At 45.1% G+C, this 14,822-nt stretch overlaps 1 protein-coding gene across 1 annotated transcript; it reads left to right on the top strand.

Annotated features, from left to right (window-relative positions):
- Positions 1-309: 309 nt before the first annotated feature.
- TNP1 (transition protein 1) lies at positions 310-969 on the top strand. The gene is made up of 2 exons (XM_006067232.4): positions 310-518; positions 737-969. Exons 1-2 carry the CDS (start codon positions 380-382, stop codon positions 763-765), a joined length of 168 nt encoding a protein of 55 aa, XP_006067294.3. The 5' UTR covers positions 310-379; the 3' UTR covers positions 766-969.
- The last annotated feature ends 13,853 nt before the right edge of the window (positions 970-14,822 follow it).

Raw genomic sequence — 14,822 nt, 5'->3', positions numbered from 1 at the left:
TTAAATATGATGCATATACACACCAACTATTAAATTCCCTACAGGCAGGAGATAGCTCTTTTGATGCCTCTTGTACTCTCCAGGTGCCCAACATAGGATTGGAATTTAGGTACTCAGTAACACCTATCTGGAAAACCTCATTTATCATTAAAAAAAAAAAAAAAAAGACTACAACATTGAGGGTAGCCTTGAGCTGCATTGGAGGGATCACCTAGTTTCATATATATTACCCAACTGTAACAAAGCCTAGTGACATCACAATGGAGCCCAGCCCATCTGCTAAGCCCCGCCCTCTTCACAGTCATAATGGCTAAGGCCTTAAATAGCCAGACTCTGGCCCCTGGGTCCTGCAAAGCCCCTCATCTTGGCAGAAAGTACAATGTCGACCAGCCGCAAATTAAAGAGTCAGGGCATGAGGAGGGGCAAGAACAGAACTCCTCACAAGGGAGTCAAAAGAGGTGGCAGCAAAAGAAAATATCGGAAGAGCAGCCTGAAGAGTAGAAAACGCTGTGACGATGGTGAGTGAGGGATGGGTGGGAGAGGAGTCAAACGGGGGACCTTGTTGTCCTGAGGGCCTTTCTTCTTGAAGTTAGCTCTCATAGGACCCTGAATTCAGCCTGAGAATTTCGTTCTCAACCAGGTTCCCATCTGGGCAGGAAGAGGATGAATGGGGTTCGTGAATCTTCAGTGACTATTCTAACTGGTGTCCTGTTGCATGCTTGTCCTTTCCCTACAGCCAATCGCAATTTGCGCTCCCACTTGTGACTCCACCAGCGGGCTCTGCCCTGGTGGACTTTGAACGACACCAGGCAGCAACCGAACAGAAGGGGGACTGCCAAGGAGACCTGAAGTTAGACCAAAGCCAGAGAAGAACTTATCATGTGCATAAAATGCCAATCATGACGAAATGAGGCATGTATATGTTGGCTGTTTCTCCCTAACATCTCAATAAAAATTTTGAAAGCTGAATTTCAGTGTCGTTTGATCTTTTGGTTGGAAACTGGGTTCCTGAGCTGGGCAGGCTTAGGGGGAATAATTAGCAGGTATGAAACCTATGAAACTATTAAATAAACCATTAAATGTGATTTGGATGATAGCAGTGTAATTTGTATTTAACAACTCTCTCATCTGTGTGCACTCTGACCATGCAGCATCACTATATAGGTGATTAGTGGTCTCAATGAACTGTCTTCCTCCTCATCAGAGTGCCAGTTATGAGCCAAAGCTGGCAAGCTGGTTTTGTCAAGAGGCTTAAAACCGTGATCTCCTAAACTCAAACCATATCTCCCTCAGTGCTTCTAATCTGATTGTGTGGGCATGATCAGCAGGTATTTAAAGATAGGGACACCTTGTAGGCAGAGGACAACATGGGTCTGAGATTGGCTAGGTTGGATTTCAAATGGATAAGATCAGAGGCAATATGGCAAGGAAGATTAAATTCAAGACAGATGGTGTGACTCTGATGTCATAAATGAAACTCAGTCTGGGTGGACCTTACTCGCAAGGAAGAACTGTCCTTTGCTGTCACCCTCACTTTACCTTGACTTTGGGTTTGTCCCCGGGCAGGAATCTGACACCTCCTCTCAGCATCCACCACTCAGGAGGGGGCAATATTTTTCTTAATGAGTGCTTCCTGTTGCCTCAGAGGCAGTACCAGGGCAGCACAGAGAGGAACTGAGACTCATTAAACCAAGCCACCCACAGAACCAAGCCACCCACTTGGATTCTGGGGAAGCAACCAGGAGAGGATATAAGCCGGAAGGAATGAGAGGAGCATGAGGTCATTCATGAAGTTTCCTACGTGGATAGGGGCGAGGGGGGGCGCGTTGTGAGATGAGGGACAAGGCCAGGGGACAAAGGAAAGAAAACAGAGCCTCTTTCTCTGCAGAACTCCACACATTTTCAATGAGGCCATTGAGTTAGAGTCCTAAGGAGGTGTAGGTACTGGGATGTGGGGGTGGGAATAAGCGCTGCACCTGTGGGCCAGATTCTAGCCGAGTAGCAGGAAAGGATGAGAAAAGCGCAGGTCAGGGCGGGAGTAAAGATGCTCCAGGTTGTCCTGCCTGTGCTCCTCACCCTAGAGAATGCTCACACTGCTCCTGAGCTAAGTCAGCATCAGGCACCCAGACTCTTCAAAACTCATTAAACTTGTATTTCCCTCCAAATGTTTTCAGTTTCCATTTTTATAAAGAGGGAGTAGAAAAAATACTCCCTTCACAACCCTCCTCTTCTACAGTTTTACCTCTTAAATATTCCTTTGTCCCTGTTTTTCGAACCAGACTCAGACTCAGATGATTCCCAAATAGATGTTTGTCCACAGCGTGACCCCACAAAGCTCAACTGAAATCCCTGATCAGAAACGAGCAGTTCTCACATTCTCTTGGGTCCTTTGGGAGCTCCTCTGCCTCCATGTAAAGAAAGCCAAAAGCTCCTTGCAAACACACAAAATCCAGTTATTTTAATGTCAAGCTTTTGCTGCTCTGGCAATAAATTCTTCTCATTCATCAGCCATCAGGGAGTGCAGCCAGTTAGAATTCCCACATGGGGCCGAAATAGCGAAGCCTTTATATCCCCGCCTGCCTAGCAGGCTGCTTAGGAAAGGGTGACCTCAGGCCAGGAATTCCTCTGTGCCGAGGCAGACCCTGAAGTCAGGAGGCTGTTTGTGGGACCTCATGTAACACGGTCTGGACCGCACGTCTTTGTCTCTTCCGCTGGCTTTCTGATAACCTGCATGCCTTCCCACCTTCTTCTCCCCACCTTTTGCCCCTGCCACTCCCTGCTCAGACTGTGTCCTGGGAGCCTTCAAATGCTTTCACGCACAGCTCAGCCCTCGCTCCGTGATCCCTGCTTTGCCTTTTCTCTGCCATCTTTCTGATGCAAAGACAACCTAGGGAAGAGTCAATAGAACAACAAAGCAGTGTGAAATGTGCTTCCCTCAGGAAACTTATTATTTCTTAAACAGGAATATTATTTCACATGGTAACCATGGAAATATTATTCCCAGGTCCATCAGGATCCCACCAGGAAAGCAGATCCTGGAAGGAACTCAGATGAAGAGGATTCACAGAGATGAGACCTCTAGAGCCTGGCAACGATGGCCCTGCAGAGGCCAAGGGATGGAACAGTGTTGCAGGAGCCCTGTGAGATTCAAAGCTGTGCATTTGGTCCAGGGGGTGGCGGATGGGCCTCTGGGTAAAGACAGTACGGGGAGGGCACAGCCACTGCTGATCTCAGCAGTACCATAATGTTTCTCTTTCTCAACCAAAAGGCAGCAGGTTAAGGACCCCATGTGATGCAGGCCATCAAGGGGCAGAGGATGCTGAGGAATAGCTCTGAAAAACCAACGATGGTAGCTGGCACAGCCTGGGATGCAAAATCTCTTCATTAGACTTCTAATAGCCTGTCACCTTAACATCCCATCTGTCTTCTCTCATTTCTTGTCATAAAGGCCCTTCAGAAGTGACCAGTAGAGAGACCCTCAAACCTAGTTGCTCAGGTGTCTTGCGCCCTTGACTCAAAAAACATGTGTTCAGGATTTCTCTTGTGGTTCAGTGGTTAAGAATCTGCCTGCCAATGCAGGGGACACAGGTTCGACCCCTGGTCTGGGAAGATTCCACATGCCGCAGGACAACAAGACCCACGTACGTCAACCACTGAGCCCATGAGCCGCAACGACTGAAGCCTGAAGCTCAAGTGCTCTAGAGTCCATGAGTTCACAACTCATGAGTTCATGAGTTCAGCTCTAGAGTTCACAACAAGGGAAGCCACCACAGCGCAAAGTCCATGCCCCCCAAGTAGAGCGTAGTCCCCACTTTCCACAACTAGAGAAAGCCTGCAAGCAACAACGAAGAACAGCCTAGCCAAAAAACAGATTAAAAAAAAAAATTTTTTTTCAAAAAACATGTGCTCATGTCATTGGCAGGACAGTATTATTCCCACACAAAATGTTCTAAGACAACGTTAACTGGTGATTAGGACAGGCAGGCAGAACTCAAACAGTTCGAGGCTGGTTAGGGCAGCTAGACCCTTGCCTGGTGACTTCTCTTTGCCCTCTTAGACAGGTGTGGAAGGATTGGCAGTCACCCGGAAAACTCTGTTTTGCAGTAAGAACATTTTCCAGGCACACAGGCTGGACATTTTCCAGCTCTGGTGTTGACTTAGTCGCTGCCCTCCAGGAACGTTCATTCTGGCTCCCTGTTGACACCTGCCGGCCCAGCCCCCACTAGGCAGGCGCCCAGAGGGGAAGGGCACAGGGGTCTTGTGACACTCCAAGACCTCACCCTCTGTGTGCTTTTTCTCCATCTCCCTCACCAACGGGAATTTGTTCCTTTCTCCAGTTTTCTCTGGAACGCCATGTCCTTAGCTCATCACTTAACTCGGCCTTTTTGGAAAGTCAAAAATTAAAAAAAAATTTTTTTTTTTAATTAAAGATTTTGACCACAAGCCCTGTGGGTCACCCTGACCTTCTGGTGAGCCAACTTGGATTTGGGGCCTCATCTCCACTGGTGTCAGGGTCTTGTGGGAGTGGTCCCTGAGGATGTATGTGTGGGTGGAGAGAGCCCAGAGCAGCTAGGGAGAACAAAGCTGACTCCCACCTCTCACCTTGGGCCTGGCCGCATCACCCCAGCTGGGGCCGGCTGGGTCTGTGCACCGCAGGCAAACAGGAAGTTCTGGAGAACTGCTCAGGGCTGTGTGAGGAAATGAAGGCCCAGCAGCTGCAGCTGGAAGGGGACTCTGTGCGCCCTGGGGGTAGTCGGTGCAAGTCAGACAACAAGGCCTGGGGCTCAGCTGTCAGGGTCATCCAGAGGTCTATCTTTTGAGACCAGAGGACAGCACAGCCTGGCTCTACAATCTGAGCCTTCATGCACCAGGCCCTCCCAGGGAAAGAATCAAACCTCTAGGAGCACCAGGTCCTGGTCACCAGGACTGTCTACCTCACAGGCCGATGTATGAGGAAGCTGGTTATTGAGCTTCAAGAGAACCTCTCTTCACTTCTGGGCCCCCAAGCTGCCCTCCCTCTCCAACCATCCATCAGTCCCAGCATGAGGCTTTTCCCTGACTTGAGCCCAGCAACCATGCCTGCCCTCAGCTCAGGGTCCCAGAAGTGGTAAAGTAACAGTTCTCTCCGTGAAGCACGGCCCTGGGGGAAGGTTCAGGGACTAAACCCTGACAGTCTGGGTTCTGTCAGCACTAACACCTCCCACATTGTGATCTTGATCCATCTCTCAATCCTGCCTTATTTCATGCTTTTGCACCCTTCTGCTCCTGCTGCTGGGGCCATCTCATTTCTTCCTTAGGCCCAGCTTTACCATTGCTGAAACCAAGCCTGATCTCAGGGACCAAGCCTGCCTGAGCCTCTCTGGGCAGCTAGAGGGTTGGCTAAAGCAAATGGACAATAATTCTACCAGCTAGGTGATCTTAGGTAGATTTTCCATCTTCCCCATTTATAAAACATCAGACATAATATTAACCATAGAGAGGGCTTGTCAGAATATAAAATACTGTAAGCTATAGACCTTGAATTGAGTTGGCCACCCACACCTCTCTCCCTTTCATTGTGTCATCTGGCCCAACTCATGACCCTGCTTCCTGGCACACCTGTGGATTCCCATGTATCCCTCACTCTCCAGAGAGCTCTGGGTTCCCATCATGACCTAGAGCCTCCAATCTCTCCCATCCCTTTGCACAGGTCAGGCCTTGAGATCAGGAAGTGCTCATCTCCCTGTGGCTTATTTTGCTCTCCCATAAAATAAAGGCATTGAGGATGATCTTATCTCTCCAGTGAGACTGTGAACTCCTGCGAGCAGGAGCCAAGACATCCCCAAGTCAGGGGCAGAAGGATCCCATCAGGATACACCAGCCCTCGTTTCTTGGGAAATAAATCCATGAATCCAACTCCTAATACAATATGTTGTAAAAAATAAAATCTGAGCATGGATGTCAATGAAAGGGACTGAGGATGGATTAATAAACTCACTGATTAGGATAGTGTTTATTTTTTCCATTAGCAGCAAGCAAGTATCTCTGTAATTAACCAGTTATAAAGTCTTAGGTCTAACATGCAGTGGTTTTTATCGAAAAGACATATAAAGAGCTTGAATTTCACAATTTGCAGGGACCATTCCCAAAAGTGAAAGTGAAAGTTACTTAGTCATGTCTGGCTTTTTGTGACTCCATGGACTATAAAGTCCATGGAATTCTCCAGGCCAGAATACTGGAGTGGGTAGCCTTTCCCTTCTCCAGGGGATCTTCCCAACCCAGAGATCGAACCCAGGTCTCCCACATTGCAAGCAAATTCTCTACCAGCTGAGATATAAGGGAAACCCAATAATACTAGAGTGGGTAGCCTATCCCTTCAGCAGATCTTCCTGACCCAGGAATCAAACCAGGGTCTCCTGCATTGCAGGTGGATTCTTTACGAGCTGAGCCACAAGGGAAACCATAGGAGCTCTGAAGGAGGGAGAGCATCTCAGCAGGACTAGAATCTGGACCTTGATTTATCAGCTTCCTGTTTCCTTCAGGAACACGGACAAACAATCTCACATGAGGGATATGAAATGCTTCTGAAACTTTCACATGCACAGAAACACCTGGAATCAATCTGATGAAATGCAGATTCCAGTTCAGAAGGTCCAGGGTGGGCCTGAAATTCTGCATTTCTAAGATGCTCCGAGGTAGCTCTAACACTGATGGTCCAGAGACCACACTGAGAGTAATGAAGAGATCTAGAACCTTCCATTAAATAGCTCAAAGAGTAGATCCAGGTCAGCTCTGCCCAAGCTTCCACAGTAATTCATTGTCCCTCTCTGGAGTTCTCTCTAAGATGTCTTGCAATTCTTTTTTCTTTTTAATTCCTTGTTTTTAATTGAAGGATCATTGCTTTACAATATTTGTTGGCTTCTGTCATACATCAGCATGAATCAGCCATAGGTATACGTATGTCCCCTTCTTCTTGAGCCTCCCTCCCACCTCCCCGCCCATCCCACCGTTCTAGGTTGTCATGGACTGCCAAGCTACCTGAGTCATATAGCAAACTCCTACTGGCTATCTATTCTACATTTGGTAACGCATGCTTCCATGCTACTCTCTTCATTAGTCTCACCCTCTCCTTCCTCCCCCGACCCATCCATGTCCATAAGTCTGTTCTCTGTGTTTCTGTTTCTGCCCTGCAAATAGGTTCATCAGTGCCATCTTTCTAGATTCCATATGCATGCATTAATACACAATATTTGTTTTTCTCTTTTTGACTTAATTCACTCTGTATAATAGGCTCTAGGTTCATCCAACTCATTAGAACTGACTCAGATATGTTCCTTTTTATGACTAATATTCCTTTGTATACATGCACCACAACTTCTTTATCCATTTATCTGTCAGTGGACATCTAGGTTGCTTCCATGTCCTAGCTATTGTAAATAGTGCTGAAATGAACATTGGGGTACATGTGTCTCTTTCAATTATGTTTTTCTCAGGGTGTATGCCCAACATTGGGATTGTTGGGTCATATGGTAGTTTTATTCCTACATTTTAAAGGAATCTCCATATTGCCTTCCATTGTGGCTGTATCAATTTATATTCCTACCAACAATATTAGAGGGTTCCGTTCTCTCCACACCCTCTCCAGCATTTATTGTTTGTAGATTTTTATTTGATGATGGCCATTCTGACTGGTGTGAGGTGATCCCGTTGTAGTTTCAATTTGCATTTCTCTATTAAAGAGCAAAATGGAGCACCTTTTCAAGTGTTTTTGAGCCATCTGTATGTCTCCTTTGAGATATGTTTGCTTAGGTCTTCTGCCCACTTTTTGATTGGGTTGTGTGAAGATGCCTTACAATCTTTTTTTAAAAAGAGAAAAGAAAAAGTCCTCAGATTCTAAAGGACTAGATTAAAGAAATGTAGCCCAACAGTGCCCATCTCTCTGACTTCTCTTTTAGGAACACAAGGCAGCAGCACCATAGGATGTGAATAGAGGGCTTTCTCTGCCCCTCTGAACTGCTGTTCGTCTGCACCACTTCAGAACATGGGAACTATACTTGCCCAGGATATGAAAAGAAAGAAGTAAGAGGTGAGAAAATGTTCTGTGAACAATGATCCCACCACTGCCATCCCTGGAGGCTCGAAACAAAATCTCTGGTCTGACCACTCAATCTCTCCTCTCCCCTTTTCCTTTTCTGTTTGCTCCCCTTGGCTGCAGATCTTGGGCCAGATTTTAGCCCACCTGTGGCTCAAGGTGTACATTTGGCAACCAACAACAGAAACAGATACCAGCCAACTTAAAAGAGAGGGAAATGGAATCTATTGGAAGGCTGTGAAATTGCTCGGAGAATAAAAGGAAAAACTGGACAAGTAGACCCCAAGATGAGAGCCATACTGAAAGGAGGCACAACTCAAAGGCGCCTGTTCTGCATTGAAATGGCTCCAATTGTTTTCCATTCTTGCATCACTGCCCTAAAAAGTCATCATGCCAGGAGAGAGAAAATGATGGTCAAGCTTGTGTTACAGTGGGGCAGGGTTGATCCTAGAAGGAAAACTGAGGGACTGTTACCAAAGAAAGAGGTATGCCAAGCAGCCAGGCACAGCAGTGTCCACTGTAGACGGCAGGAAACAACTTCCCTGTGATGCTGGCAGTTCCAGGAAACTCACCCACAGGGTAAAAGCTCAGCATCCTGCACACACAACAGCCACTCTCTTGAATCCTGAAATGTGTGAACACCCTTAAGTGATGCAGTTTTCCTGTAAAATTGCCATCTTAGTATGAAGAATTTGCTTTGAACCCATCACATACATTTTACTTTCACTGCCAGGACCATAAATTGGCATCATTCGGCACCCCATTTTTTCCCCACATAGAATATTGTCATCACATTGAAAGAATTAACAGCAAAAGGGAGGGCAAGGACAGAGTCACAAGGCCATATGCAGGGCTGCCACAGAGGGGATGGCCAGGCCCGTTCTCTGGTGTGCAGATTTTATACTCATGGCTCAGGAGAAATAAACATGCCTGGGAGTCATAGATTCTAGGGAAAGGTCCAGAGGGAGACTGTGATCTCCGTGAAAGAGTACAATGATGCTGATTTGGGATGCAAAGAGGAGGCCCTGGCCTCAGGAGGACTCGCGTCCCCTGCCTGACACCTAGGAAGAATGACTTTCCTCTTACCCTCCTTCCACTCCAGACATCCAGGAAGCAAAATATGTTCTGGCTGGTTTAGCCGAGAGAAGCTCTCCAGGATTTGGGTCTAGGCTGTTCACTATAGGAGCTACTAACTGGCCACATGAAGCTACTGAGCACTCGAGATATGGCTAATTCGAATTGAGATATGTTCTCACTGTAACATACATATTTGGATTCAAAGACTTAGTATGAACAAAAGAAGAATGTAAGGGGCTTCCCTGGTGGCTCAGTGGTAAAGAATCTACCTGCCAGTGTAGGAGACACGGGTTGATCCAAGAAGATTCCACATGCCACACAGCAACTAAGCCCATGCACCTCAACTACTGAGCCTGTGCTCTACAGCCCAGGAGCCACAAATAATGAGTCCATGTGCCCCAACTACTGAAGCCTGAGTGCCCTAGAGCCTGTGCTCCACAGCAAGAGAAGCCACCGCAATGAGAAGCCTGCACACCGCAACTAGCCCCTGCTTGCAGCAACTAGAGAAAAGCCAGAGCAGCAATGAAGACTCAGCACAGCCAAAAATAAATAAATAAAATTATTTTAAAAAATAAAAAAGGAATATAAGACATCTCACTAATATTTTTTCACATTGGTTGTTGAAATAGTTCCTTTTAAAAAACAACTAAATTTGATTTTAAAAAACAACTAAAATTGATTCTGCACGTTTCTTATTTGCTTAAGTGTAGTTACTGGAAAATTGAAAACCACAAATGTGATTTGCATTATATTTCTATTGGACAGAGCTGGCCAAGGCTCCACTGGATTTTCACAGCTCAGGAACTCGTCATTCCCTCTACTTCCTGCTCTGTTCCTTTAGAGCCATACCTACTAAGCCAGGCCCTGTGCTAAGCCAGCACTGCAGAGAGATGAATAAAGCTCACCCTCTATCTTCAGCTTTTCCAGTTCTCTATCACACACACACACACACACACACACACACACACATCACACACACACAAGTCAAAAAGGAGAAAAGAAAATTTCAAGGTGGTGGCACTCAGCTTTAAATTCTGTGTTGTTCTGGAAATTTGTACATCTAAGAATAATAATAGTCGTAGCAGTACTTGTAAAATGCTTATGCTGGATACTATTTAAGAGCTTCTTTCACTCTCAGCCCAATCCCATACAATAGATACTATTATGACCTTTGTTTCAGGTGTGAGAAAGTGAAACATAGAGAAATCAAGCTATTTGTTCAAAGTCACACGGCCGATGAGCAGCAGAGCTGAAATTCAAACCAGACGTCTGTTTTGTGTCTGTGTGCTTAACCACTAAGCTGTGGCCTTTTATAGGTAGAGGAATTAAGGTCTAGAGACTGGAAAAAGTGGCCCAGCTAGTGACAGAGGCTGGACCAGAACTCTGTCCTCTGATGCCCCCACAATGCCCATGTCTCCAAAACCAGACCACACCAGTGTCCAAGGTGAAGGGGGATTTTGATATGAGCACACTAGGGTGCTTGGGGATGGGAGACAGGAAGGAGCAGGAGGCAACATTTCTCAACTCTTTTGATCCAGTAAAAGCAGGGCCAGTTAATTCAAACCCTAAGCAAAGAATTATAACAGAAAAACCAAAGGCTTTTGGCATCAGCCAGTTTTAGACGCGAATCTTGAAACAACTACTGAACAATAGCATGATCCTGAACAAGTTTCCTGATTTCTCTGAGCCTCTGTCAACTCATATAAAACTAGAGTAAGAACACCTCCTTCAAAGACCTCCGTGAGGATGGGGAACACGTGTACACCCGTGGTGGATTCATGTTGATGTATGGCAAAACCAATACAATATCGTAAAGTAATTAGCCTCCAATTAAAATAAATAAATTTAAATTTAAAAAAATAAATAAAAATAAACAGCTCACACCATAGCCGGTGCAGGTATTTCATAAATATTTTATACATACTGGTTCCCCTCCAAACCAGCCCTGACCCCACTTCCCTCATCTTCAGCTGGAAACAAACAAGGATCCCTGAAATTCCTGCCAAAATGTCTATACAGGAGTGAATAAGTATGGAGATCTAGAGGGGTGGCCCCAGGGACCGAGGAGTGAAAAGCTTCGTGCTGTTCGTGACAGAGTGAGCGAGGCAGGGTTACCACCACGAGATGCGCCCCATGGCCTCAGTCTGCGTTGTTAGAAAGAAAGAGGAGGATTGTGAACTGCAGCCTGAGTCACAGAAGCCCTTTGTATCTCCCAGGAGAGGCCAGGGTGGGGCCTCCGGCTGGGGGGACAGTGGTGGGCGGGGTGACCTGGCAGCCTGGATTTCATCTAAGAAAGACTGGCCTGGTGCCCAGCCTGGTGTGTTGCAAGGGCTGGTGGAGGCACCCTGGGAGAGGGGACAGGTGTGGACAAAGAGCAGAGACTTGGAAAAAGAAAGATGTTTCTTTCTTATTTCTGTTAGCTTAACGTTTAATTAAAAATTCATTTTTAAAGCTATTTGGGCTTAATGAAGTCTCATCTTCCATGCCTCAGTTTCTCCAACTAAAAGACTCTCAAAATGTCAAAGGACCCTCACAGGACCACCCTGGGGCCCTCTTCTTCATTTTGCTGCCCATGGCACAGACTGCCCTCATCCCTGCAGAAGAGATAGAAAATAAGTGGGAGAGACCCCAAGACTCCCAGAGATGACAGAGCTCCTCCTCCTTCTGAGTTAACTTGACTTTTCATGGTTTCAACTGCAAGATAATGAGGTCAGAGACCCGGAGGAAACTCCCCTCTGGAAAGAGACCTCTTTTGTTTCTATAATATTTTCTAATATTCCTCTTATATTTTAACACATGGTCCCAAGAATCTTTTCCTAATCATCCAGCCAGAAATGAATGGGCTATATTAGCTCTGAGTTTCCAGTTCAGTGTGTTTGCCCATCAAGAAGTCCTCCCTAACACCATATGAGCCAGCAATCCCACTGTTAGGCATATACCCTGAGGAAACCAAAATTGAAAAAGATACATGTACGCCAGTGTTCTTTGCAGCACTGTTTACAATAGCTAGGACATGAAAGCAATCTATCTAGATTGGAAGCAATCTATGGATGCAATCTATCTGTCCATTGACAGATGAATGGATAAAGAAGCTGTGGTACATATATACAATGAAACATTACTCAGCCATTTCAGTTAGTCCTAATGAAGTGGATGATCCTAGAACCTAATATACAGAGTGAAGTAAGTCAGAAAGAAAAAAAACAAATATCGTATATTAATGCATATATATAGAATGTAGAAAGACAGTACTGGTGAACATATTTGCAGGGCAACAGTGGAGACGCAGGCATAGAGGACAGGCAGTGGACACTGAGGCTGGAAGGAGAGAGTGGGAGGTATGGAGAGAGCACCATGGAAATACTTACACTGCCATAAGTGAAACAGTTACCCAGTGGGAATTTGCTGTATGACTCAGGAAACTCAAACAGGGGCTCTGTAAAAACCCAGAGGGGTGGGATGGGGAGGGAGTTAGGGGGGAGGTTTAAGAGGGAAGGGAATAGGCATACCTACGGCTGATTCATGTTAATGTTTGGCAGAAAAAACACAGTATTGTGAAGCAATTATCTTCAATTAAAAATAAATATATTTATTTAAATTAAAAGATTAATTTAATAAATTAAAATTTTATTTTATTAATTTAAAATAAAAAGAAGTCCTCCCTGAATACAATAATATTATAATTACTGGGATATGGCCTCATGGTCCTAACAGAATGCAATTTCCCCAAAGACAGACCCATCATCAGGTCTGTCTCACCGTGTTGCTCACTACAGGACCTCTCAAACTGGGACAATATTCTTCACACTACATCAGTGGGAGGTTATTGAATGTCTACTCTGTACCCAAAACTGTATGATTTCCCACATCCATCCAGGACAGCAACAAAAGTTCTACAAAGGTCTTGGGAGTACAAGGCCATTGCCCTATGGACATCCTTTTATTGAATGAGTAGTTCTAGTACCATTTGTGCCCTTCAGCTTACAAGCCTTTAAGTACACAGGGCATCAACACCAAAGAGGTAGGGAATCACCAAAGGCATGGTACGTATTGGAAAAATGTAAACTGGTGCCCTGGGCCCTTCAGGAAACATCAGGAGTTCCCAATTTTGTTTAGTTCACAGTATATAAATTCTAAATGTATCCATTTGGCCAAAGAAACAAGAGGAGGACTATATTAACCCAAACTGGTATTCCAAGTCTGGCCACTCCCACAAAGGCAGACAGTATAATGTTTGTACTCTGCTGTGTTTCTAGCCCTGGTACAGTGCCTGGCACATAATAGTTGCTCAACAAGTCTGTATTGAATGGTTGGAGTTGGATGGAGGTAATGCTGATAGCAAGTGACCACATATGTCTCTGTAAGAAAGAGGACCATTAAGGACATGGCAGTTAGAGGGAACTTCAGAGTTCTTCTAGACCAGCCTCTTACATTTAGATAAAAAAAATGAGGGTGAGGTTGACATGATGGAATGGAAAATGGCACTGAACCAGAGTTTGAAAACTCTAGACTCCCTGGTTCCAACCAAACTCAGAAAAAGAACTATGAGGAAGGGATGCTGTTAGGGCAGCTGGCCTTACCACTACTTTCCCACCACTGGATTGGTCAGATCCACTTTCATGCTCTTAATACACATGTGTGCTCTTTAACATCACTGTTCAAATTTGTGATTCTGTTTTTTGGGGGGTTTGTTTGGTTTTTTTGGCTACACTATGCAGCTTATGGAATCTTAGTTCCCCAACCAGGGATTGAACCCAGTGGAAGTGCAGAGTCCTAACTATTGGACTACCAGTGAATTCCCTTGTGATTCAATTCTTATATGATTCTCTGATTGCAAGCTTCACGAGGTTGGAGATCATGGTTTTGGTTTGCTTATTTCTTTCTCACCAACCATAGTATCCTCAACATCTATCTGAATTACATAATAAATATTTGGTAAATTTTACTGTTCAGTCTCTAAGCCATGTCTGACTCTTTGTGACCCCATGAACTGCAGCATGCCAGGCTTCCCTGTCTTTCACTACCTTCCTGAGTTTGCTCAAGCTCATGTCCATTGAGTCAGTGGTGTTATCCAATCATCTAATCCACTGTCGCCCCCTTTTTCTCTTGTCCTCAATCTTTCCCAGCATCAGGGTCTTTTCCAATGAGTCAGTTTTTCACATCAAGTGGCCAAAGTATTGGAACTTCAGCTTTAGCATCAATCCTTCCAATGAATATTCAGGGTTGATCTCCTTTAGGACTGAATGATTTGACCTCTTTGCAGTCCAAGGGACTCTCAAGAGTCTTATCTAGCACCATAGTTCAAAAGCATCAATTCTTCAGTGCTCAGCCTGCTTTACATTCACAACCGTATGTGACTATTGGAAAAACCATAGCTTTGACTATATGGACCTTTGTCAGCAAAGTGATGTCTGTACTTTTCAATAAATAGTTTTTTTTGTTGTTGTTGTTTATTCGCTTAGTTGTGTCCTACTCTTTATGACCTCATGGGCCACAGCACACCAGGCTTCCCTGACCTTTGCTGTCTCCCAGAGTTTGCTCAAATTCATGTCCGTTAAATACATACATTTATTAGTTATACATTCTTTCTCAATTATATGCTAAATTTTTCATGGAAGCTAGAGAAGCTCTTATTATAAATGCAGACACCTTTTAACTGTTGATTCATATTTGA

The sequence above is a fragment of the Bubalus bubalis genome, chromosome 2 (genome assembly GCF_019923935.1).
Source record: "Bubalus bubalis isolate 160015118507 breed Murrah chromosome 2, NDDB_SH_1, whole genome shotgun sequence".
NCBI classification, from domain to species: Eukaryota; Metazoa; Chordata; class Mammalia; order Artiodactyla; family Bovidae; genus Bubalus; species Bubalus bubalis.
This window is presented reverse-complemented; position numbering and strand designations above follow the sequence as displayed.

Coding starts and splice junctions, on each gene's coding strand:
- TNP1 (XM_006067232.4), top strand. CDS start 380: ATGTCGACCAGCCGCAAATTAAAGAGTCAGGGCATGAGGAGGGGCAAG. Junction 519..736: donor TAGAAAACGCTGTGACGATG/GTGAGTGAGGGA, acceptor CTTTCCCTACAG/CCAATCGCAATTTGCGCTCC.